The sequence below is a fragment of the Anabas testudineus genome, chromosome 13 (genome assembly GCF_900324465.2).
Source record: "Anabas testudineus chromosome 13, fAnaTes1.2, whole genome shotgun sequence".
In the NCBI taxonomy this organism is placed as follows: domain Eukaryota; kingdom Metazoa; phylum Chordata; class Actinopteri; order Anabantiformes; family Anabantidae; genus Anabas; species Anabas testudineus.
Window position 1 is genome coordinate 10,612,470 of NC_046622.1, and position 26,374 is coordinate 10,638,843.

Below are 26,374 nucleotides of genomic sequence, written 5' to 3' on the forward strand. Positions count from 1 at the left end.
TATATATATAGAGAGTAGACCTAGCGACAAATTGCCTGTTTAAATACTTAAACTTTAAAATTAAGTTCTGACATTTAAAACGTCGTTTTACGACTCTAAATCTAAATTAATGGTATACTATTGTGACTAACAGTGAATGAATCAATTGACCTTCCCAGCTGTTCTGGTTTTTTAACTACTTTTATTTCCTCTTTTATTCCCACAGACGGTCCGAGCCTCGTTAAACGAACGCACCCAGTCAAACATGCTAACACAGTGACGCATGCGCATTAAACGTCCGGTTTACAAAATAAAAGCATCCATTATTATTTCTCAGTTCTCAAAACGTCAAGTGAAACGCTATTGGAAAATTCGGCGAGGACAATTCTCTGACATCACTGACTACTTACTGTTAAACAGTTAATTACAACAGCTTAATATTTTGTTTTCTCTCCAACATAACAGGTTTCCTTTATTTTGAAGGTATTTTCCTGCTGCAAAACAGCCTACTTGTGAATTCACACAGTGTAAAATTCAAAAACATTTACCTATTTGATAATAGTAATAGTCTATTAAGTCTTTAAAGTCGTGTTTTATGTTTTTCTGCCACAGCTTCTCCACACAATGCAAAATATCTTGATTAAATGTGCTGACAGACTATGGTCAAACTTCAGCAACACTTAATGAAAATCTAAATGAAATTACCCAGCTGACAGTATATAAATACAACTATTATGTTAGTTTCTATATTACTGTTATTCTTTCCAATGTTGCTCAATGTAATTGGTCTACTTCCTCCTGGAAAGTTATATTCCCACTTCTGAGACCACCCCTTTCCTGTAATCCACTGTGTGTGTGTGTGTGTGTGTGTGTGTATGTGTGTTTGTACGTGTGAATGATTAGTGAGCAACTTCCTTCCTTTAGCAGCAGGATAAAGGAAAGCTTTCCAAATTATTTGAAAACGGAAAAGAAAGAAAGAGAAAGAGCTGCTGCCCATCTTCTATGAACTGACCATAATTCAACACAGTTGCGTGGTTTTGATTTTCTAAAGAAGCCTCACACGTTTACAGCCTTCCAAACAAGCTATGACATGTAGACCTAAACTCGACAGAGGAAGTAAAACCAGCCTGCGATGAACCTTAACTAATGCTGTTATGTTCCAGACATGTATGACTTTCGACTCAGTACCATCATCTGCCTCTTTATTCTTCCTACTGGTAAGTCACAAGTCCTAATTGCTGCAAATATGAAAAATAATAAGAAATGAAACAAAAGCAAGAGGAATTGAACTGTAAAGTTAGATTAAAAAAATCTTATGGCTTTACATTCTTAGAGACTGTGGTGTGGGAAATCTCTGTCTGTAAAATCTATAGTGGCAAGTAAAAGTAAGTGAACCGTTTTCTGCATTCATCTAAGTCAAGTTGTTAGGTGTTACCGTAAGATAAGAGAATTAGTTTGGAAGTGACTAGAGCTACTTTCACTGACAAAAACCACTCTAACCTTTTGAGTTTAATAAGTAGAATATGTTCGTGTGAGCCAAGCCATCGTCTGTTCGAGAGGGTTATGGTTGTTCTCAATAAAGAAAGTTTAGATTTTTTTGTGGTATTATTTTAGGCAAATTATATTTGTTAATATTTAGACTTAGCTGAGGATCAGATCACATTTTATGACAAATTTATGCAGAAAACCATGACATTTTCTTTTGCTTGCCACTGTATTTAAAATAAATTTTATTTTAGATAATTTGATATTGTTGGTATTTGTCTGGTAAATTCATGTACAGTTTCAATGTAATATTTTTTGTAATGTCCAGATATGGCAATCATTTTTACAAGTGTTGTATGTAGTTTCTGAATGTTTTCCTCATAATATAAATTTCACATGCAATTTCAAATTAAAATCTTTTGTATGTCAAACAGTTTCTCTTCAATGCATGTGAAATGTATCTGTTGATTTGATAGCTTGTGCATGTTATACCAACTGGTACTGACATAACAATACTGTATGACTATAACTGTATGGTGTTCTATTTTTGGGCTATGACGATACTTTCTTTTTTTAGGTTTCACTGCTGAAAAATGCAGCCACGCCGTTATTAGGGTACGTGAAACAGTTCATGTACCAGAAGGGGGCAGACTGTCTCTGTCTTGTGACGTCCAGCATTGTGGAGACACTTGGACAGGGATGTGGATAAAATCAGCTGACGAAGATTACTTTCAAAACTCAGATCGACACAGTTTTACCAATGTGACGCTCTCAGCAAATACAACACGTCTACATTTAAATTTCCTGAACATCAACAAATCAGATGAAGGTTCCTATGGATGCAAGGCGACATGGGGTCAGGGTGAAATCGGTCAGGGGCATTTCATAATTGTGAACGTCACAGCAGGTATGTGAGTCACATATAGTATGTTGACAAAATATATATCAATGTGCATGTTTAAATCTAGAATTTAACTAATTATTCTGTTTGTATTTGTGTTTATTCTTTATCTTTATCTCCATCCTCCTCCAGCTGTCCTCACTAAGAGGAATTTGCTGCACAGGCTTTTAATCTGTGGCTGTGCTGCTCTTTGTCTTCCGATCATTCTGGGATTGGCTTATTGTCTGAGTTCAGGTTCAAAGTCTCAGCCGGTTCCCAGGACGCAGCCCACACACCCATCTGAATATAGAGGACAATCACAGTCGGCTCCAAAGCCTCCACCTCGACATCCAGTACCAAAGAAACGTACCACCTTCCCGAACAAAGGTATCTGCAATTCTTTTATTTGTAACTTGCAACACAGATTCATATGTTACAATGATGTTGTGCACTAAATGTTGTTTTGTCTCTTGTTTTGGATCTTACAGCTCCATCCCGGCCTGAGCAGAAGACTGAGGTGGGTGAATGTCCTGTTTTAAGACGGGATTCCTAAACATGATTCTTTTCTACATGATGGCAAGTCTTGCACATATCTTTCAGTTGGTGCTCATCACTCTTTTGTCATTGATTGTTTTACAGCTTGTGTACGTAGACATTTCCCAAGAGGCACTGAGGCAACAGAGATCAGTCAGAGAGCCTTCCCACTCCACTGTGTACTCATCTGTCAGATTTTCGTGACTGCAGTTAAGGCAGAGTGGAGGTAAAAAGTTGTGCGCTGAAAATTACTTTTTAATGGGATTCTGCTGGATTCTTGAAAGCTTCAGAAGACACGAAGCCCTGAAGCCTCAAACTTTTACACTTGCAAGATTGCATCTTGAGGTGTTTCGAGGAGTGTATCACTACTGAATCGCTCTTTAGCTCAGGACATCACTTGTGTATTGTGGAAAATCTTTAAAGCAGAAGATAAAGTAAGGCATAAAAAGGTTAAAGAATAGTAATGTTTCTCTATCTATGTGTATAGGCTCTCCTGATTACACTTGGATGCATAACTAGTGGCTGTTTTAATTATGAAGATGAGACCAAAAATCAATCATGTGCACCCAGCATAACAGACAGCAAGTGGAGCAGATAATGAGAAAATATTGCAGCACATATCCACCATCTGAACCACGCTGAGGTGCTGCAGGGAAATGACTCAGCAAAGTGTTAAATTTTCATTTTAATACCTTTAATTTTTTTTCATACTTAACATTTAATGTTGACCATTTTAAGTATTGCAGTATTTATAAGGTCAGAAAAACTTTATGTCTGTGATGTTTACAAGTTTTCTGATGTGTTCATGTACGTAAAATGTTATATTGAGCTGTTAAGTGTTGTGTGAGACTGTAAAGGAGGTGAAATAAATGACACAAAATACAACACTTTATTTTAGAATAAATTTTCAATGGCACATTACATAACCAAATATACATATACATGTTTAGACATCTTTTAAATTAATATATTTCCTTTAATCATTTTACCTTATTAATTAGCGTACTCTGCGGTTACATTTTTACATGACATCAATGCAAAATAATTTTTTGTTTAATAAATTAAGCATATTAACAGAGAAAAGGCTGCAGGGCGTTTAGGCGATACCTGCTACAAACTGAACGTCATCTGAGCTTCCTGCTGTTTTTATGTTTCAGTCTCTGCCTCCTTTTTTTCGAGGTAATCACTAGTTCATGCTAACTGAGCACAGTGTGCATGGGTCCACACATCTGTTTTCAGTCCAATTACATCAGAAAGGTGTTTCTCGAAGAACTAAACAACTTCCTGGCAGGTTAAAAGGTCACATACTGTAAATTACACCGGTGTAATTGAGCCTTTAAGTCTTGATGCGACAGAAGTTCACACACTACTCTGTCAACCTCTGAGCATCAGGAATGGTTCCCTACACAGCAAGAGTACATAGACATTAGTCAAAATACCTACCAGTTTGGTCATACTGAAAACACGCTGTGTTTCTTTTAAGAGTATTTTTTTTCTCTTTTATCACACTTTCACTTTACTACTTTTTCCTGCTAACTCCAGTTTGTACAGCCCCAGATTAATGTTATGGTGTCGTTCAGGACTTGAGTAAACCTATTGTCCTGTTGTGCTTGTAAGCATCTAGCTTTGCAATTTACTTCTAAGTTATCGGGTAATAACGAACAAAGCATTAAAATCAAAAATACAAAAAAAAAAAAGCTCCAAGTTCACATTCAAAGTGGTTTTGCCCAAGGTCCATTTTAACCTGAAGCAGCTTTTTCAAGTCATCTTCATCAGCTCACGTGCTGGCAAACTTCAAAACCCTGGAGACTTAACAAATACACAGAGCTGGCAAGCTTCAATGGGAGGTATCAGGAGGTGAAATGTTTTCAGTAAGTGCAACATCTATTTTCAACAAATGTGGGTGTCGATAGGCTACCCACAACTGTGCTGTAACCAGACCTTAGAAGTCTCCCATCCCCTCACATAGTGAGAGACGGAGAGAGAAATGACAGAGAGATAGAGCATCAGTGGTGAAAAGGGCTTTCCATAGATTGTAAGGCGCAGCTTTGGCTAAAATAAGCTTATGGCAATATGTATTGGCAGTGTCTCCTACTGTGCCCATGTGAGATGATTTCCACTAACTAAGCACTTTGAGTTCAGGGAAGTTACCCCAAACTACAGAAATGCTGTCAACTGAATTTCAGCAATGTCATGTTTATAGTGCAGTAGACACAATGCAGCAGCTAGCAAGTTTACAAAAGCATCTCAAAAATTAAAGATATTCCCTAGAAAAGCTTTTTTCTTATGCGCAAAGAACAAGTTCAAATCCTACAGTGGAGAATTTGGATCCAATCGCTGTCATCCTCGACCTTTTGCTACTACTGTACATTAAGTTTCTCTGCATGTTTTTGTGTCTACGCACTTTTTTTTTTTTTTTTTTGTCAAAAGAGGAACTGTTTCCAGATGTACCGTTGAAGGGCAAAGGCTAAAACAATGCCTGTCAAGTGATTTCTGTAAAGACACTCATCCTACTGACCACGCAGCGATTCGGCTAGATAAAAAGTAACAGTTCGGTCATAGTCTCACGTTACCATTGTTTTAAATCGTCATCTTTCTCTTGAACAAGACACTAGAGAACTAGTTGAGTCTTTCCTGGCCTACGCTCACAGTACTACAGCCAAGACTTTCATGTGATGACAACAATTAGCAACCGAGATGCAGCAACTTGCAAATTTCTAACGCTAAAGGTTGGTTAAATAGAAATCCAACATGTCAGCTGTTCCTCCCTATAAACTCACAGTATTTTCAGCTAGTTTATAGTGTGTGGGGTCTCTGGTGCAGTTGGTAATCTTGTCAGATTATCCTTGGCTTGGGAAGTGGTTTTATAGCGGTTTTGTGGTTTGTGGTTGCTGTGGAGGCTTTTTTTCTGTTTCTGCAGCTCAGTCAGTCCGCACCATCTCTCTGTTGTGCAAGTCTGTTATTTTTTTTTTTTTCCATTCTGCAAAAGCTACTCAGACTGAAAGAGAGAAGAGGGAACAGAGAGACCAGTTAGAGGAGAGTGTTTGCTGACAGCACGCATGTTTCAATCTGAAGCTATTACCAAACACCAGCTGGACTGTTTCAACAATACTGATGTGATTCAGAGATAATGACAGGCCCATAATATGGACAGTGAGTGTATCAAAAACATATCAGGGGATATTTTTCTATCCCCTGGGGGTGCTAATGCTATTAATTTAAATTTCTAAAATGTTTTTTTATGTTGATTTAAAAGTCTGATGCTACCACCAGACAGTGACAAAAAGCACACACCATTTAAAAACATGTCCTGAAAAGCTGAGTTTTTCTATAATGCAATAAAAACTAAATTCCTTCAACTGGATTAAATCTTTAGTTACGTGATCACTAAATCTGCTTATATTGACAAAATACAATTAAGTAGGTGAAAAGTACCGCACATTGTATTTTTGTCAACAAACTGCAGATTTAACTTTGTATTAGTGTTTACACACCAGACAGGACTCAAATGTAAGACTTACAGCTGTGGATGAGTGGCTCATTTTGTCAAAGCGGAACTTCAAGTTTGACCTCGGTGACGTCTTATTTTTCCCATCTGCAAAAGACAGCAAGTCAATGGAAGTGAGAAGGAAAATGATTCAACAGTAAACAGTACAATGTACTGTACTTACCTGTCGGACTGCGGCACATGATGACAGGGGTACCGGATCCCTGGCTATCCACACTGAGGGAAGGACTAAAGGCTGAGGAGGATGATATAGAGGGATGGCTAGCCTGACAGAAAGAGATAGCAGAGAAAAGCATTTTGAAATTGAACACGTCAAAGAGGTGGAGGAGGAAGTGGATCAAGTCCTGCTTTGCTGGAGTCAGGATTTACTTTCCTGCCAGCAAAGTCAGAGTCGCTGAGTGTTCAGCTGCAAGTGTGAGTGGTAAAGGTGATTTGGAAGAAACACCATCACTTGATTAACTTATATTAGTTATATGTTTTATAATATAAGGTAGCTTTGGCTGGCACGTCAGTGACTGAAATTCCTATTAAGCCCTTTTAATTAAATTAGATGTTTTGGTAAGTGCACCTTCATGGACGTACATCTGGCAGCTGGTTAACTTAGCTAAGCTATTAAATTGAATTAAATTGATCACTTGTTGTTGATAGCTTCACTTTTACCACACATAGACTGAATATCTATTGATGAAAGAGAGCATATTTCACACTATATTTCTGTGTGATTACCCCCAGTGGCCTTTCCGCAGTAGCATGCCTGAAATCCCCACTGTTAACAATTGGTATTCTTTTAACAACAAAACGTCACAATTTTAACAACACACTGTGCATCTATGATGAACTGACAGCATTTCCCGCTCAAGATAATAAAGCGTTTTCATCTGATACACAGCAATTGAAAAGAGGCGTAATCATCACTGCTCTGATATTCAACACTCACTATTACAACTAGACAGTTCATCTTAATTACAGGCTACATTTCATCCATGAAAGCTATAACATTACCAAACATTTCACACTTCAGGAATATGTTTCCAGCGTTGCATGCTCCTTCTAGCACTTAACACTCAATTCATATATCTTCTCTTGTCAATACACTGCAGTGCAAACAACGAGTATAGTACTCACTGTCTCCAGTTCATCCAGTGCTTCTGTTTCTCCTGTGGTGCTGCTGAAGCTGCTGGTGCTGGATGATGACCGAGAGATGTTCTGTCTGCCGCTGCTGCAGTCCTTAAGCTTGATATACGGCCTGTTAAAGACATAGAGGAACAGAGACACAGAAAAGCTTACAATCTATTTCTCCACAGGAGATTTTGAGTTTCTAATGATGAATTTAACCTTTAACACATCTGTACATTTCTCATTTCACATTAAACTAACTAAACTTATTCTGTATTTTTACCATTTGGCATCCATTTCCCTCTAGAAACCAGAACTGCTCTTACCTGTCTTTGTTGGGGCAGATCTCAGGTGAGCTGGGATTGGACAATGTCTCTGACCTCATTTCTTGGGACAGCAGGCAGATCTCTGCAGGCTTTTGGTCACTGCAGACAAAATAACACGTTAGCGACAGCAAAGCAACAGTATCTGACATTGCATCTGCCTGCAGGAAAACACACACAGAGATCTAATCACCAACCTGCGAGTGTGTTTATCTGATGGGGATTCTGTGCTGGAGTGGAGACGAGGAAAGAGGCCTGAGCGCCGTTTCACTGGGCTCTTCAGAGGAGACTTGGCTGACAACACAGGAGGCTAAGAATCAAAGATGGCAGAATTAGTATTTGACGTTATTCAATGTGATATATGATGCAGATTGATAAAGAGAGCCATGCTGAATGACACACACACTCAGCACTTTCCCCTTCACTTCATCTTGACCGGACATCCATCTTTCCCACACAACTCCTTCCCTCTCACTCTTTTAAATCGCTCACTCACAGTGAAAGTGCTCTTTGTGCATTCACTGTTGCTCTGCGGAAGTCCTCCTCCACTCAAACTGGCCGGGACACCACCTCCCACCCCTGGACTCCTGTGACGATGAGACCCCACCATGGTCTCCATGGAGTGACTCCTGACGCGCATAGCTCTCTGGAGGAAGGAGAGGAAACAGAGAAAGTGGATGGGTGAGGGATAGAGCAACAGATGAACTGGTGACAGTACATGATTTTTTACATTTTCTAATTCAAATAAAGTTCGTCAATGAATTAGAAGTAGTTTGCAATAGATGCTATTGCTAATTATGAGCACCAGGGGGCACAGTTCTCCAAGGAAAAGGTCAAGTGTGTTTGAGTAGATGGAAGACCAGCAGGACAGTAATGACTTTATATAGTTTAGTTTATTGATAAGAGACAAAAAAGGCTTAGTTGTAAAAAAAAAATCACAGCCAGTACAATATATTTTAGAAGATACAGTTACTGTAAAATCTAACTTTGTTTGATTTTCCATCTACTACAGAGATGTTGAGCTTATTTTTTCTGTAGGTATAAAAGCAAACAACACCATACACAACAACTGTTTATTAGTAGTAGGTGTCAATCTTCTATTGGATTTACAGTTATGCAGACAGGTAATACACAGTAACTGCCAGGACTGCAATGAGAACAGCACCCCCGGGTACTGACTGAAGAAGGTGCAAAGTAGCTGTCCACAATACCTGTGAAGAGTAAAAGAGCCACGAATATGTTAACACACACTCAGTTGGAAATTATTTAATGATCCTAATAATGTGAAGTTTGTCACATATACTCAGGCATCTCTGCAAATTTGAATACTGTGAAAATTAATTTTTTTAGTGGCACTCCCACTAATGTATAGAGAATAAGATAAAAATCTTTAAGAGCAGAGAAAAGCAGCAGCTGCTATGATACCAGTGGTTTAACACCTCAAACCATTTTGCAGACTTGTGACATTTAGTTGATCTGCAGCCGAACACATCACACTCTTTTGCCCTGACATTGTAATTAAATTAATGCAACAGAGCTGAACCACGATTACATGTGTAGTGTCAGTTGTAGTTTAGAGCTTTATGTTCACCTTGAAGGACTCTAGCAGACCCCCGTGTCCCCCGTTTTCCAGCTTGTCCTCTTCTCCCACCTGGCCCATACCCATCATGGCCTGACTCTGTCTGTGCAGCTCATCATGGAGGTTGTCCAACAGCGCTGCTCTCGTTCGCCCCTGGAACCAAAATACTAATGTAAAACCCCTAAATGAAAGAATTGCAATGAATAAAGGTGATTAAGGCTGAGGCCGAGCAGTGATTGAAGGCCTGCTATGGTGTTAGAGTGTGGCTGTGTGAGCGTGTGTCACCTCTAGTTTGGCAAATTTGTCCGATTTGTAGCAGGCGTTTTCAGCATTGATCAGTTTTGTCAGCAGGAAGTCTCGAAACTCAGGACCCTGAAGAAAGAGAGAGAGAAGGAGAGAGATAGAGTGAATGATAACAGTGATTAGGAAATAATCCTCTTTTTTTGCCCTCATGTGTTGCAAATCTGTTCTCAATAAGTCTTAATAATATCTTCTTCTTTAAGTCAGATACATCTAAATAATTCTTACCTCATGTAATGTAGTTTGTGACAACGGCCTGAAATAATGTAACTCCAGAAAGCAAGTAAGTGTATGTCCTGCTATTTAAAAATGAATGATCAGCTGTGTGTGAAAATGTTTATTTCTAGGACTATTTGTTGAGCAGGGATTATTGATTATTGACTGCTGTTGGACTGATTTAATTATTTGTTGTCAGCAAAATAAAGCGTTGACTCACTGAACGCTAACTTGACTTAGTGCTATCTTGATACTCAAAACTGTCTCTCACCTTCTTAAAAACTGCTGGGTTAGGCAGGGGGGGTCCAAAGGGAGGCACATCCTCCCTTGCTGTAACAGACACCTGTTGATGGGAAATAAATAACAGTCATACAGTGATGATGTTTATTTCATCAGGGCTCAGGTTTCAAGCAGAGACAGTAAAACAGAGTCTGAGTGATGTACCCATCACAACACGGATGTTGTGATGGGTAATTCATCACGGAGACTGATGTCTCTCTGGTTATTTATGTGCACACAATTTGTTTTCTGAAAACAAATTGGCATTTTTCTCATTTAAAATGAAGAACACAGATACCATCACTTCAGCGTGCAGGTTTCCTTGGTTTGTACCTTGTATGTTGTGTGCTCTGTGCATGGATTCTCAACCTGCACCAGCACATACGCATGCAGGAAGTTGGAGGCAATCATGTCTGGAACAAATGGTGTGGCCTCCTCCTGGAAGACTGCAGCCACGATATCATTTCCTATGTGCCTTTTCCTCTGGAGCTGAAGGAGGGAAAGGAGATTTTATTTTGCAGTTGTGTAGCTCAAAGGACACACTAAGATGACACATGACACCATTGATGAAAAGCAGATGTTAGTGTTTACATCATACATGTATAACCTGTGAATTTTGGGTTCACATTAAGAATTTCTGGTCAATTTAATGATGATATTTCTGCCTAACTTGTGTCTTCGGTGTAACAATGCAAATCCAGAAATCATGCTTGATACCTGCTGGACATCTCCCTCTGTGAAGGGAAGCTTGGTTGACACGTGGAACATAATCTCTCTCTGTCTGAAGACAGTGTAGACAGACTCTGTCCCTGTTTGTCCGTGGGACACATCCAGCCCGCCGCGGAACCTGTCACATTATCAAAACACACGTCATGTGCTCAGTGTGGCCTCCAGCCTTCAGTAACAACGCAGGCTTCTATTTCATGTATTTCAATTGTCATTGCGTTCTGCATATGTCTGGCTCCAATGCCATACAAGGTGTCGTGCAATTTGCTGTAACATATCGGTTACAATTCAAAACCCAACTTTAATGTAACACAATGAAAAAAAGGTCTACTGTACAAGATAATAAGTATGGTAGACAAACCTCTGATTACCTGTCCCTGTGGCACTTTCATCTGTTTAACTAAGCAGTTTATCTCGATTATACGCTGAGGTCAAAACAGCAGGACAAATTGCTCCAAGGTTACAGTAATTAAACCCTGCTATTCCGCTCCATTACAATGCACTCTAATAGCAGCCTTTGTTTGATCCTTGTGCACTTTTCTCTCTAGTCTCCATTTCTTACATCACTGCCTGCCACTTTACTCTGCTTATTATCTATTATTCAATTCTGCTCCATTTTCTTACCCTTTAAAGTCCTGAAGTTCAATGTTGTCACCCAGAATACTGAGAAACTCCTTGAAAGCGGGCGTCTCCTCGTTGTTTCCAAACAGCTCTTCCTCTGATGTCTGAGAAGAGGAGACAACAAAATGGCAGAGCACAGCAAACAGGAAGACACGGGATGAAGGAGTGGGTAAGATGTGATAGTGTATGTGGGGTAAACTGTAGTACATTGACAAGTATCATTGAACTCTCTCACCTGTCCAAACTTTTGGTAGACAACTCCATATTTGAAGGTGTTGTTGACCTCATGTTCATCATACACCAAAATCAGCTGGGATCCCTGTACATAGGCAAAAACAATTATGTCTTACTTGTCTCTTTCAACTTGTTACACACTTTTTGTTAGCTGAAGTAGTTAGGAAAACATGTTTTCCTCCTCTCCAACATGCCTCCAGAGCAGGGTTATTGGGCCCTTGTTATGTAAGGCAGACATGCGACAAACTGTCATGGCCCCCAGTGAGGGCAGTGATCCTATTGCTGCCTATCGCAGACTGAGACACAGATGGTTTTCCTTCCCTGAAGCACAGGCTGAAAGCATCTTCCATCACACTCCTCCACCAAACTCATGGGAGTATCCATTTTAGAGAGCTGCTGCCGCCTTGTATCATCAATCAGTAGTGACTAATATACTTACAGTACTGAAGATGGCAGATGTTACAGAGGTAGGGGGTTTATGAGGAGCAAAATGTGATAAGTTTGCTCTGCTATTTATTCTGGTTAAGAGTCAGAGCGAACAGGTGGGAAATGCTGGCAAAGTAATCAAAACAAACCCTGCATTTTTTATGTTTAAAATATTTTAAACCCACAGTGCACCTTTGACTCTGCACAGAAACTCATCGAAAAATAGTGTTTCGTATCTGCTTGATCAAATCATTTTCTAACCGGCTGCACGAGGGGTCGTGATAAGGTCACACTGTGAGAGTTCAGGGTAAACTCACCCGAGGGTACAGGACTGGGTTGAACTTCAGGCCAGTGGCGTCATCGCAAAAAAGCTGAAGGAAAAAAAGAGATGTCATATGTCATATGAGAGAAATCTCATGTACTCTACAAATCGTACTACAGAGCATCAGGTCCTGATGGAGTCTGTTTCTGACAGTTTGGTCAGAAACATGCACACCAGTGTCCTGCTGAAGGTCATTTTGGAGAGTACTCTCTATTTGCCTTTCCATTGAACATGTTGTCACTTTCATCTGCATTAAAGAAGGTGAAACTGATTCACAGTCACTTGTGCTTGAACTGATTTAACTCTATTGTCATTGCAGTTAATAATCTGAATGAGCAGTACATAGAAATGAGTCTATATTCAATGAGTGCTGTAGTGTGATCATTATGTATTCCCTTAATTTTAAGCATGTATATCGGGCAACACGGCAACGTATGATAAATTTGGAACAAAATCAGAAGAACACACAAAGGAATTTACTATTTACACAGAATATTAAGTTAGTTAAAGCATATTTTGCAATCTAAAATCAGAATTACACATTTGATTACAAAATATAATCTATCCCAGCTGGATTATTTAGTTACATGTCAGGGTTAAAACACTGAGTCAGCATTAGTAGCATAAAGATGATGCAGGTACTTTGCTTTATCTAATGTGGGGATCTTCATCTGTATCTCTCTCGAAGGGAGTAATCAGACCTATTGGAGAGTGGTTACATTAAATGATGCCAGAATCTTCCCAGGTGGTTTGTTTAGTACAGAAAGTAGATCGATATTCACACAGGGGCATTGAATTTATAAAGGCAGACTTTAATGAAGCCTCAAAGTCTGACCGGCATTAATGGAAGAGTCAGGCAAAGTCAAATTTTGGGGAATGGTAAAAGTGACTTATAAAGCGATAATGGCCTAATAATATTACTTTACTAATATATCTTCACTTTTTACTTAACTGTTTTGTCCTAATTTACTGTACTTGTCTTAGCTACATATATGCACCCAGATTTGTTCTGTTTTGTTACTAATTCTTCACTGATATACTGCCATATCCTATCTCGATGTCCAATGAGCTGCCAAAGTTGTCCAAAGTTGAACAGCCTCTATTTTTAAACCTGATGCACTTGTAAGCTACACCTTACCTTAGCAATCTGTGGTACACTGGGCAACTGATTGATGCCTGCTAAAGAAATCCTGTCATGGACTGTTTTGGTCCTTGACCTGCAACAGGATAAAAAAAAAAGTTTAATTACAGAGCTTTCATACATTTTTATGTACAATCCACTGAACAGAACTAATGAAAGACTTATGATCACGATGAGTCTTATCTCAGCAAGTCTCAACAAAGAAAAACAGACCAGTGATGGTTTAATTAATACAAAATGTATCAACCCTGGAGATAGTATTATTACTGCCTCACCCCAACCGGTCAAGGCAGATAGCTGCCCACCCTGAGCCTGGTTCTGCTGGAGGTTTCTTCCTCTAAAGGAAGTTTTTTTTCTCTCCACTGTCATCTAGTGCTCAAGTGGGGTTGTTGGGTTTTCTTTATATAGTATGTAAAGTGTCTGCAGATTAATTCTGTTGTGATTTGGCGTTATAATCGAATTGAATTGTCAACAACAGATTAGCCATCATCTGGCCACAGTCCACTCAAAATGAATAAGAGAAAACATTACTTCATGTTTTTGTCACCTGTTGAAAATGTCACCAACTGTGATAAAGGCAGGAAAGCTGTCCACTACAGCACCATAAAGCTGTTCAGAATTAATCATGACAGTGAACAACTAAATAGAAAGGAAAAGGGAGGACTAAGACCAATTTTAGTCACGAGCTGCATTGCTCGTGGTCGGCAATGTCAGCCTCTTAGCCGGTTGCAGACTGAGACTCAACAAACGACTTTTCATCTAGAGCCATCACTAAATCAAACATTTAATTTGTCTAATACTATGTACCCATAAACTTCAGTTGTACTTTTTATTTACTGCTAATATTAGCACGCTAACCAAACTAATATGGTGGACATTAACAGGTATAGTTATATAATATAATATATAATGATATATAATCAGAAGTCCTTGTTGGATGGTCACACAGTTCTCTGATACTCCTTCCCCTTTTGCACCTATATAAATGACACACTGATGGACTATTCACTTTGAGTTTTGCCATAATGTGGCTCTTTGTGTCTAATATGACTGAAGCTGTATTATTACAGGTTTATCACGAGAATTTTTGTGGTGTTGATATTTATTATGTAATCCATACTTTGCATTTGAACATGGAATAAAAACAAATTAAGACACCCACACTATTGACTGTCTGTTTCTCACTTTTTACCTTAGTATGATCCGTAGAAACTCCTGTCCCTCAGAGTCTTCGTGTTTCAGAGACATGATGAGATTGCCTATGCTGCTGCCGCTGCAGTAGTAGTTCATGTGCTCCTGAAGGGATGTAACAAAGAGAGTGTGAGAGAGTGATTCGAAGTCAAACACAATAACAAACGTCCCTTGCTGGATACTAAATGAAGTGGACGCTAATGCAAACACACTGACCTTGCCTAAGAAGTGTTTGCGGTAGGCGCGGGCTGTGCTGTTACATTCCAGGCGGTAGCTGTGCCCCCCACCAGGACTCAAGCCCTCTCCTCCATCCTCCTCCTCACAGAAACTGGACTCTGAGGATGAAGGGGTTCCTGCTGGTGCCTCCACATCCTCAATCCAGTAACCCCCAAACTGTGGCAGGATTACCTGTGGGTATGGACCCCCCTTTTCCAGCACCTTACACAGGAGAGCAGACGGGAGGCAAAAAATGGCAAAATGTAATAAGATGTAAAAGCTCGGAGAGCGTTCTTCTAAATCCCATCACTCTTCATGAAGCATTGATGCAAAGGACTTCAGCTTTAACTTATATTCACATGTTTCATCTATTGTCACAAAACCCAGCTAATAGTCATATATGAGAAGGGTGTAAATGTGTTTCAAGTGTATTATATGAGTGAGAAATGACTCACATCTTCTATCCGTGGGTAGGGGATATAGTCATCCTGTAAAACAGAGGACACACACACATCGATACAAAGACTAATTTTAACAGATGTTAACTTCAGTTGCAAGCACAGTCACAAACACTAAGCATAAACAGAAGAGTAACTGGCTTATTATGCCAAATGGACTCTCAGGTGATGATGCAACAGCCTGAAACGCACAGTCATCGGCAAAAGTCTATGAGGGCGTGTCATCCCTTGATGATGTCAGAGCTGTGTTGATTTAGTAGCCCCAAGGGTTGAGAGCTGTTATGGGCCTGAAGTCATTTAGCAGTCTGTTAGAGTAGCACAGCTCTACTGTATGACCTCTAAATACTGCTGAGGTCCGTCTGCACCACTGAGAGAGCAGCATCGTGGACAGGTAGTCATTTATATTCTGCAGCAGCAGGAATCAGGATACTGGCAGGCCGGAGAGGATCAACTGAGAGTTGGGGTTCATTCAGCTTATAATAAATCAGATCAGGAGGCTATTGATTCAGTAATTTAAAAAAGCCAGAGAAATATCTGTATAGTTTTCAGCGGGGTGTTCGGGAGTTCTCATAAGCAGAAGGACAAGACAAGAGTAACCACAGAGCAAATCAGGAGGCGGTGATGTAAGAAAACATGCAGAGAAATGGAGCATCATCTGAGAAGATATGAACAAGTGTGCGACTGGTCACACCTTCCATTGTTTGGTCTCTTCAGCTTTAGGGACCTTATTAGTATCCATACGCAGCATGAGGATGGAAAAGCACAAAGGTCATAAAGCAAGTTCCACATTTAAAAACCATCCTAGAACATATCACTCCTGATTTCAGATCTCATTGTCTCTGTTGCTAGATGACAACTCAGTGAGTCATAAATGCTAATACACTTTCCCCCACACAAACAGGTAATACAGACACTTAGTCATCCTCTGTCTCTCTTAAATCCAGACATGTGAAGTGATCCTATCCTCATTATTAACATTTAATGGGACACAGGCGCAGGACTTTTTCCGTCTGCAGTGTTTTGCATATACATAAAGATATGAGAAGCCAGTCTGGTAGACACAGATTAAATTGGCTAATTACAGCACAAATCCAGTGGTCCAGCTTGTCTGCATGACTAAGTCATGAGGACATAAATATATGTAGAGATTTAGAGAGGCTGAAGATACACACCATTATGTGCCATCACATCTAATGCCCTCAATCAAACCAAGAATCAAGTAGCATTCATTTGAACAGTACAAGTATAGACCCATGGACCTCAACACACACCCACACTTCTCAGTCTATTCAGTAGTGTGTGTTTGTTTGAATGTATATTGATGGAGCAGCTGTTACAATCACAGGGGAGTCATTGTCAATAATACGATACTGATCACAAAGATGCTCATAAGTGGAATCAATTTTCAGCCATAGACAGAGAGACACGGAGGACAAAGGAGACGGGAGGGAGGAGAGGTGAAACGGGGTGAGGTAAGGACAGAAAGAAGAAGAAAGGTGGGAAAAAAAAGAGATGAGATCAAAAAGTTGACCTTCATCAGTGTAATCTAGATTGTAGCACAGGTGGCTCAAGAGAGAAGGTCGATGCAAGCGGAGGTTCAGAAAATATGGACGTGAACAGCTTTCATGTGTATGTATAGGAGAGTCTTTGGTCATCGTGTTGCATTGACTAGCTGTCATCCAGCAGTCACACTTTCCAAATAACTCTACTGACATCTTTCATCAGCCTGTTCCCTCTTCCTCACTATGAGTCTGCACCCCCACTTCTTTGGAAAATCATGATTTACAATTTAAGGACAGGGCTAATGCTGTTCTCTTTGTTTTCTAAAGGCATCAAACTACATGAATGGTCAAAGCAAACACTGTGTGAGTTTCTCACACTATCTGTGTCACTCAGCCCCAAGCCCATTAATTCTAATAAACCACCTTTGAAAATTTTAAATGTGCTCTGCAGCTTTTAGCAAACATTATGCAGAGATTGGTACATAGCTAATTGGTTGGGAACTATTTCCAGAAGCACTCGAGTGCTATTTTAGACAGCGGTAAGACACTCTTTCTTACAATGGAATAAACTATATTAGGCTCTCATGACCCATGACATATTTTATCAGGATCAATTCATTATTAATTTAGTACCTTTGGTGGTGATCATTTGCTGAAAATAAAAATAAAATTGAATATAAATAAAAAATATAACTTGAAATTAGTTGTTTTTACCATCTATAAACAATAAATAGGTTGAGTTAAATTAAAGTGACTTCCTCTGACCCATATCTCAGACTGTCTAGTCACTTCACATCTACTGAAATTTGGTTGGTCTATCTATGCAAAACAACCCGTGGAAGCTTTGTTGAAGGAAGGGTCGTTCTGTGTATATAATACATTCAGTTTTCAGCTTTTAAGGAAACTGACTCATTCACATGTTACAGAGATCTCGTTTCCCCCCTAAAGGCACCTTGTTCCTCTTTGCTAAACTGTGTATTTACATTTCTCCTCCGTTTTCTCTTCCTCTTCTCTTATTTTATGACCCCGTCTGTCCTCAGCTCACTCACAGTCTGTGCCCTCAGTGGCATATGGAGGTCACACAGTAGTTACACACAGAAAGAGCCAGACTTTGCTCAGAAGAAAAAAAATCAATGTATACCATACTGAGAAGGAGAAAATAGTTGTGTTAGTCCAGAGTTGTTCTTCCTTGCCCCCAGCATAATGATTATCCAGTCTAAGTAGCAGAATGAGCCCAGCGGGTTGACCTGCACTGGCTGACTCATCATCGCCTATCTCATGTTTGGATATGTTAAATTTCGACTGACTCTGTCTCACAGTGTTATTCTGTTCTGTTCGAAGTTATAACCAGTGAACATGCCTACTGTTAGCACAAACATGCTACTACAGTGCAAAGAATAAGGAAAGAGAGAAGAGAAAAAAGGGAGAGATACAAGAATTATATACAGAATGAAAATGAAAAACCAGGAAAAAACTAAGGTTCTAATGAGATCATCATACCTGCATCCGCTCCAGCATGTCGAAGAACTCTGCAGACTGAAAGAGAAGAATGTAAATGTTGAAGACATATTAACTTGGACTTTGAAGCTCAGTCTTTAACCTTTATGCAGTCTCAATTTACACCTTATACAAGTGTTAAGTACAAAACCCAAATGTTTGAATTAAAGCTCTTACACTGGTACCACTGGAGTTGACAGCATTAGTCCCTGCTGACGCTCCTCTACATTACAAACTTAGTCATGTCAAGAGGGAAGGGCAGGGCACTTTCCCAAAAGCCTCTCACACCCACATGCACGCTGATAAGCAACCACTTCCTCTGAAAGCAACATACACACATGTGCTCACACAACCCCATGCATCAGTGTGACTGTATTCACAAATCCACATCCCCCAGGGCTTTCATCTTGTCACATAAACAAGCTGCAAAGGTGATAATGGCATACAGTGGTATACAGTATTGTACATGCGCGTCTTCGTGCGCACAAACATGGACTCACGCAGAGGTCACACACAGGAGATTCACAAAAGCATTGGTAAGAATACTGGACAGCATGTTGGGTAAAGAACTGGTAAAGAATCTGTGACACCAGGCCTGTGCTTCCTCTTTAAAATGTAACAGTGCAAAATTGCTGATTTGCAATGCAACAAAAAAAGAAAGAAAACCTACTTTTAGTATTAAAACTAAATCAACCATGACCTACTTTAAGTTACTTTGACAGACAATACTACATATATCAACTATTACATACATTGTACCAATCGGGTTGCTGCACACTTGGTAGCCCCAGTAAGTAAATGCCTTACCAGTAAATTGTAGCTCTTCAATCTGGAAATCTTGACAAAGGGTTTTATATTCATTTAAATGAAAATATGGGAGCAGTAAAAAATTCAAACTCACTGTTACTGTAATAGGCAATAATGCTATACTCTCTGATCTGCTTAATATTCCTACAATGTGTAAAAATCTATAAATCTATCTTTACCACTCCCATTGCCAACAGAACCACACACACACACACACACAAACACACGCACACACACACACACACACACACACACACACACAGCTTATCAATGAGTTAATATTAACCAGTTTAAGGTGTTGTAAGCTGATACAATGCTGTGCCTGGAAATGCACAGTCAACGCCAGACTAGCAAGACGAACAGCTGCCTGTATGTGTTGCACACATGACCAAAGTGTGTGTATGTGTGGAAAAGTCTGTTTCCTCGTGTGAACAACTTTGGTTCAACTACAGTTCTTGTGGGGACATTTTGATGTTGTGAAGACAGTTTAAAGTGGAAAGAGGGTTCTTGAGGTTAAGGCTATGTTCTAGGGTTTGGGTTCAAATTAGGTTTTACACATATTGTGATAGTTGGGGTTAGGGTAAAGGGTCTAGGGAATGCATTAGGTCTGCTGAGAATCCTAACAAGGATAGAAACACAAACTCGTGTTGTGAAATGCTATTGTAATTGTTGGAATTATGGCACCAAGAGAAAGAGAAACGCTGTATTCCTCAAAAGCAGCTTTTATAGCTTTGTGTCTTTCACTTTAATCTATCAAGCTGTGAATGGCACATCGTCACAGACTGTTGACCATGACAGTTTAAACGACACACTGATGCAGCTCGTCTGGGAAGTGTTTGAGTGGGCTCCTGTAGTGCTGACAGCGTGTTCAATCATCAGCTATATCCCCTACAGTGACCAGACAAGAGCAAGGACAAGTTACACCTATCTTTCTTTGTGATTAGCTGTCAATCTAACACAGTACGTGTCTATCTGTCACTTTTGTGTCCTTGCAATTTGCTCTGTCTCTATTATATCAGCATCTGAATATAATTTCTTCTCTCTTGTTTTTTAGCCCTTTCCAATACTTGTCTCCCATTTTTGTCTCTCTTTTTCTTTAGCAAAAACATCTTGCATCTCATATCTCCCATGGCAACCTAGGGCAACCACAAACCACGGGCAGATTAGACCGCCTGCCTGACAATTTTTGGTGATTTGTTGGTCGCTAGAATTCACACATTCATGTAAACACATAAACATACACTACCCGTCAAAGGTTTGGTCTCACATAGCAATTACTATGCTTTTCATGACAAGACACATGACTTTGCCAGTGTTATCACAACCACTAACAAATGTTTGCTCATGACATGCCTCTGTACAATTATATAAACAGTCCTTTAAACAAGTGTTTCCAGCTAATTTCTATGTAACCTATAATTACACGTATTAAAACCACAACATTTATTTGTTTTGAGTTGAGTGCAGTTCACTTCAACTCATGAGAGCCTGGTTTTAAAATAACTGCACCTCAGCCCAAGTCAGTACTGTAAGATGACTGGACGGCAGATCCACAGACTCCTGCCCACAACACAACTCTTTGGTGACGGGTGGATGAAGGAATAGGCCTGTACTGACCTCACAGCTATCAGATGTACAGTAAGACACAAACACTTCATAGCACATCTCTGTCAGATACCTGGAACATTGGGTGATATTTGCACTGACACTCATCTATGTTTTATACTTCAGTCAATACAGTTTTGGCTTAGTCTCTGCACTGTGTGAAATTGTTGTGCATGTGGGAGTAAATCTGTTAAAAATAAAGCCTGTTTCGAAAACATTTCAAAGATGCAAGATCCATGAGATAACTTTTTCATCATAGCATTTCATTAAAATTAGTTAACTTACTCTAAAATAAAATGTTAAAAGTAGACTGGACCAATCCTTATGCAAAAACTGGCAAATGCCTTTCACATGTTTATAGGTACAGTTACAGAAAATGTTTTGAGCTGAGTGAATGATTGAATAATATTAGCTGTAAAACAGGACAATGAAGGAATTTAGCTGCATTGTATGATGTTGAAGTGTATTTGTTACCCTACCAGTTACTTCAAACTAAGCACATCACTAAAGTCCTGATGTTATATTTACACTGTAACTACACTTCATAACACCGTAGTAAGGTAGTCCATGGATAAGAAATTTGTTCAAACAAAGTTGATACCTAAAGTTGAATCATTCTAAACAGATAATTCATATACAACTAAACTTACACACTTCAGTGACAAATTCTGCTGTTTTATTTATTTTTTTTGTTAAAATGCAGTCTTACCTTGAACAGCAAAAACCTCTGACGTCTCTCCATATCTGTGTCCTGTTCCTAAGCTATCCTCCTTTCAACATTTAGATGAAGACTTTCCTCTCACATGCTTTTCATCTCTATTTTTGCCTCATTTAATGCCTAAAGCTTAAACAGGACAGTCAAGTTAGATGGCAAACTGAATTGTCTGTCAAAACAGAACAGGTAATTCCAGTGTGTGCTGTATGCTACACACAAACACAATCTGCAAGTTAGCCATGACATGCCAAGTTTTTCTTTTTGTCTTAAAGGGTGGACTGCTCTATACACAGTGTGAGTCACCACAGAATGTTAAAAGTAGTATTTTAAAAGTAAGTCATACATTCACAATTTTACTTACTAAAAGCTTTGTAGCACTTAAATATATTTAAGTAAATACACCCCCTATTCAAGATTGAACATTTCTAGATAATATATATTATATTATGGGGTTATAATTATGGGTGCAGTAATGTTTACTTTACAGAAGTAATTACGTTATGTGCTGCTGCACTACAAACAACTACTTCTGACTATTTCTGATAAAAGACCAATTTATTTAGCACTTGAATAAATGTTTTTTTGTTTTAAATGTATTTTTCACATGGAGGCTGAGATACGTCCCAAATCTATCAGGTGTGAAACATTTTTTTTTACATATATTTTTTCATAAACCTCACACTGCATACCCATACATCTTGAGGATTGTTTGATTGTGTATAGTGTGTCACTTTAAAGTTCAATTTTGAAGCAGCACAATCACCTTTAGTTTAGTCTGGAAAATATTTCTCCATCACATGGGAACCGAAGCCGGACAGTCTTGTCGGTGCATTAGAGAGTTGTGATTAAAGATAATTGCACATTTCACAACTTCTTTACCAGTGTGACATTGATGATGACAAACATCTGACCATTAGACCACTCTAGCTTTCAGCAAAATTGTGGGTTTGCGATTGATAATTACCAGAAATCAACCACACATTGAGGAGGGGATGATGTGTTCTGGCTTATTTCTCTTATTTATTGTAGATTTTTGCATAATTCTTCTTTTCTGTGTTGGTATAAGCATTATTTCAGTCAATCAACTCTTTCTTGCCATTAACAGAAAGTGGCTCTCTCCTATAGGAGCCATTATCCTGTTTTGCTGTATATCACTCTGCTCATCTGCCTTCACGCAAAGTGTATACTCAAAGTGTAATTTCTGAAAACATCACATTATAAAATCTCATATGACTACTAAAGTGCTTTCTCTACTGTTTATGTGCAGCACCACACTGTCACTACATTATTTCATGAAACAATACCTACAATTTCCTACAATCTGCTAGATTTCTTTTGATTTTATATTCAGTTTTTCTTTGTTTTGTGAATATGCCGTACTAACACCAAACACTATAGCACAGTTCAGTTCCTGCATTTCCTGTAGGATCCAGGATTACATCACTCCACGCTTGGAGGAGCAGTCACAGTAAAACTGGGAGGCGTGACATACACGGTGTGTGAACATTGTGTAAATTCACTCTGTCTGTGAGAACATTTTAAATAATGGACAATGCTACTACAATAGAGGCTCCCCCAGCATGAATTCGGATTAATCCGCTTGCGATTATAAGTAAAATGGATTCTAAAAAATGCCATATGTGACAAACAGCCTTAAAAAACTTTACTTTCTTTTAAACGTAGCTTTAAACTTCAAGTTGCTGTGACTCATTGACATCGTCTCTGAACTGCTTTGTGTATTTCATATTGAGAATAATAAGAATCATCAGGCTCTCTGAGCCTAATATGAAAGGCCTACTATGTTTGCAGATAAACATTAAGGTGTGTAAAACCTACCTTCATGCTGGGGGGTGCTGTGCGGGGCGGTGAGGGGGGGTATTCTCCCACAGGGACATTTGAGATGTTCAGCAGCTCCTGTTTCCTAGAGAGAAGATGATAAATTAGGAATAAACACGGTTGATTTATTGGTGTTTGTGACCGACCATATGTTCCAAATTTAAACAAAAGCCACCTGTTCTCATTTGCTTACTGAGTGCACTTTACCGGTAATTTAATTAAGCTGATCCACAGTCCTTGACTTACTTTAGTGTTGTGGATAAATGACAATACTACAAGCACTATTTCCCCTCGGAAACAGTCAACTCACTTAAATACACTTAAAGCAGAGAAAAGAAGAAGATCTGCACAGTCAAATCAACAAGAGATTTATTTAGCAGAGATTAAGGACAGGTATTCCTTCTTTAGTTTGTAGCAGTCCAAAGGATATCAGTGAAGGACATCAACTTTTAATTCAATTAATCTTGATTATATCTCTGCTCCTTCATGTCTTTGTACACCAACAAAGAATAAATAAATCCCTGGTAGCTACAGAACAACAGAAAAATGCATTGCAGTGCCACGTTATCAGCTCGCTCACTAGCGAGCTAATCTAAAGGAACAACTAAGAACGCTATATGATAAAAAGCCCAACACACACTGATGAAATCTGATATTGTTGAAAACACAGCATTTCATTCTGGAGTTTACTCAAAATATCACCAGTGTTATGGCAACAGGATCAGATCCTAATTTAGCATCATGATGTTTTCATAAATGATGGAGTCTGTGTCTAGTCGATCTACCTCCTATCTGGTAGCTCTTAGTAGTTCAAACAAAGATCTAAAAAAGAAACAGTAATTTTAAAGGTAGACATAGGCTGTGATGTATCAGATGACTCTGTGGAGTCCCAGTGGCTGTCAGAAAAGACTTTAAATTGGGACAAGAAGCTTCTTCTATCGTTTTTTTTCTGTACTGTACTTAGAGGCACGAGTGCACATTAAAGATCCCAGATGTTAAAGGTTGAGCTTGCACAAAGAGACAGCGGGAGGATTAGATTAACCTCAGAAACCTTCCATTTATTCTGTTAAAATCCGAACAACCTCAAATCTGATGCTTCATGACGGACACCTAGCTATGCTGAATATATTACCAAGATCAAGAAAGTTTATAAAGAAAAATCCGAAGCTTGTATCAGGTTATATAATGCGTAGCTGTACAAATGCCTACTCTGCAGCTAAACCAAAGGATGCATTAAACGCTGAAACTGTAACTGATCACTCCAGCTTTAACCGATGGATGGAGAAAATGAGAGTGTTTATGCAAAATTAATAATCTCCTACTATCTCTGTTAATTAGCTGGAACTGTAATAGCTTGTCTTAATTCTCTCATGTAAAAATCTGTGTGAACTGCAAAGACATTTAACATAAAAATGTTAAATAGTGAGCTTGAAGCAGCATGAGAGGTTGCAAAAGTTTTTGCCACTCTGTCAATATTGTTCTTTGTTCTTTGGACGGTGACAGTCTTTACATTTCTCCCAGGGCTCACAGACACAAAAACAAAAGTGGAAAGTCACAGCCAAAGCACATTAGAGTATCCATTAGCCATTTCAGGGCAAACCCAAAATACGATTCAACCTTGGCCAGTTCTTTCCACAGGCGCAGCATTCACACAATGAACCACTGTGTCTCCCTGTGTATGTAGTCCTGCAGTATGTGAGCTCAAAGCAGCCACGGGCAGACAATGTTTGAATGAAAATCATAGGCCAAGACAGACAGGGGGGTACAAGATTGAGGAATTGGACATTGTTCATTGTTCTCCTGAGGTAGCAGGTAAAGAGGAAACTATGTTGTTTTTTCTGCCACTGACCAGCAAAAAGGAAAAGCTTGTTTAGACCTCTGTCCCTGGGGCGGATCCCTGCGCTGTCTCTACAGCTGAGACAAGGACAACACCTATCTCGATGCTTTACACACTCACTTACACCTGCACACAGAGAGTTTGCAGAGGAAATTTGTGTGTGTGTGTGTGTCCGTGAGGGAGGGAGGGAAAGACGAGGAGCTGCTGTCCCTGCTGTCTGTTTCTGGAGTGATGAAACAACAGCTACGTCACATCGGCTGACTCCCACCCAGGAATGGATGGAAGGAGGGAGGGCGTGAGGGAGAGCACATACTGGGACAGCAGGGGGAAGGAAGCAAAGAAACAATTTAGGCAGAACCGGTCATAGAGTAAGTGAGTCAGAGTGGAAACAGAGTTAAACGAGAAAGACATTAAAGACGGTGCTTTGAATAACAGCATCATCAAACATCCCAGTGTCCCTGGGAATTTCACAGTTAAGATCAACAGCAGTGCACAATGTGCTGCGCCCTTTATGTAGTGAGAAAGGAAGAAAAATGTGGCGGTGGTGGACAGGTGAGCTCATTAGGCAATCATGCAGGACACTGTGAGTGTATGTGTTCTCACAGATTAGCTCCAGGCTGCACCACTCATGTAATGAGTCATAGAAAAACCTTTGAAAAATCCAAAAGAGTGTTTATCAATACGTACTATACCTTTTTTCTGGACAAACGTTCACCGATTGTTAGTGTTTCCTATGTTTTTGTTCATGTACCTGCTTAATCGCTACAGTATGTGCATCTTTCCGTCATTTAATATTTTCATACAAAAACAGCATTTCATATGTTTTCTTCTCATATGGAACATGCAAAAGCTCTCTGTTGTCATTTTCACATACTAATTTTGTTTTGGTTGCAAAACAGAGTGATAAAATGATGAAAAATGTACATGATTGTGAAATGTTATGATAAAACACAAGAGGAACAACCTGCAAGACAATTGTCTCTTTAGTAATCATACCCAAGTTCCATAAGTATAATCTTTCAACCATACTATAGCTACCAT

The 26,374-nt window shown here is 39.3% G+C and overlaps 2 protein-coding genes across 5 annotated transcripts in view; one reads left to right on the forward strand and one right to left on the reverse strand.

Annotated features, from left to right (window-relative positions):
- Positions 1-843: 843 nt before the first annotated feature.
- Positions 844-3,763, forward strand: si:dkey-52l18.4. The gene is made up of 5 exons (XM_026367756.1): positions 844-1,196; positions 2,042-2,371; positions 2,498-2,731; positions 2,833-2,861; positions 2,984-3,763. The coding sequence occupies exons 1-5, from the start codon at positions 1,145-1,147 to the stop codon at positions 3,080-3,082; spliced, it is 744 nt and encodes a 247-aa protein (XP_026223541.1). The 5' UTR covers positions 844-1,144; the 3' UTR covers positions 3,083-3,763.
- A 1,514-nt stretch (positions 3,764-5,277) lies between these two features.
- The window catches only part of rap1gap2a (RAP1 GTPase activating protein 2a), a 53,953-nt gene continuing 32,856 nt past the window's right edge, over positions 5,278-26,374 (reverse strand). For 2 of the 4 annotated variants that reach the window (XM_026367726.1, XM_026367717.1), the window contains 21 exons: positions 23,497-23,581; positions 18,537-18,572; positions 15,532-15,564; positions 15,077-15,298; positions 14,862-14,965; positions 13,667-13,745; positions 12,524-12,577; positions 11,782-11,865; positions 11,550-11,650; positions 10,917-11,046; positions 10,533-10,688; positions 10,192-10,263; positions 9,690-9,776; positions 9,417-9,557; positions 8,322-8,471; positions 8,023-8,135; positions 7,829-7,927; positions 7,512-7,632; positions 6,550-6,652; positions 6,400-6,473; positions 5,278-5,876 (listed from right to left, as the gene is read on the reverse strand). In XM_026367726.1, coding sequence (XP_026223511.1) covers positions 5,868-5,876; positions 6,400-6,473; positions 6,550-6,652; positions 7,512-7,632; positions 7,829-7,927; positions 8,023-8,135; positions 8,322-8,471; positions 9,417-9,557; positions 9,690-9,776; positions 10,192-10,263; positions 10,533-10,688; positions 10,917-11,046; positions 11,550-11,650; positions 11,782-11,865; positions 12,524-12,577; positions 13,667-13,745; positions 14,862-14,965; positions 15,077-15,298; positions 15,532-15,564; positions 18,537-18,572; positions 23,497-23,581 — 2,053 coding nt within the window. In that variant the 3' untranslated portion in view covers positions 5,278-5,867. Of the gene's footprint in view, positions 5,877-6,399; positions 6,474-6,549; positions 6,653-7,511; positions 7,633-7,828; positions 7,928-8,022; positions 8,136-8,321; positions 8,472-8,491; positions 9,037-9,416; positions 9,558-9,689; positions 9,777-10,191; positions 10,264-10,532; positions 10,689-10,916; positions 11,047-11,549; positions 11,651-11,781; positions 11,866-12,523; positions 12,578-13,666; positions 13,746-14,861; positions 14,966-15,076; positions 15,299-15,531; positions 15,565-18,536; positions 18,573-21,654; positions 21,879-23,496; positions 23,582-26,374 lie in introns of those variants that run through there. The other 2 variants (XM_026367735.1, XM_026367745.1) reach the window with 2 other exon arrangements.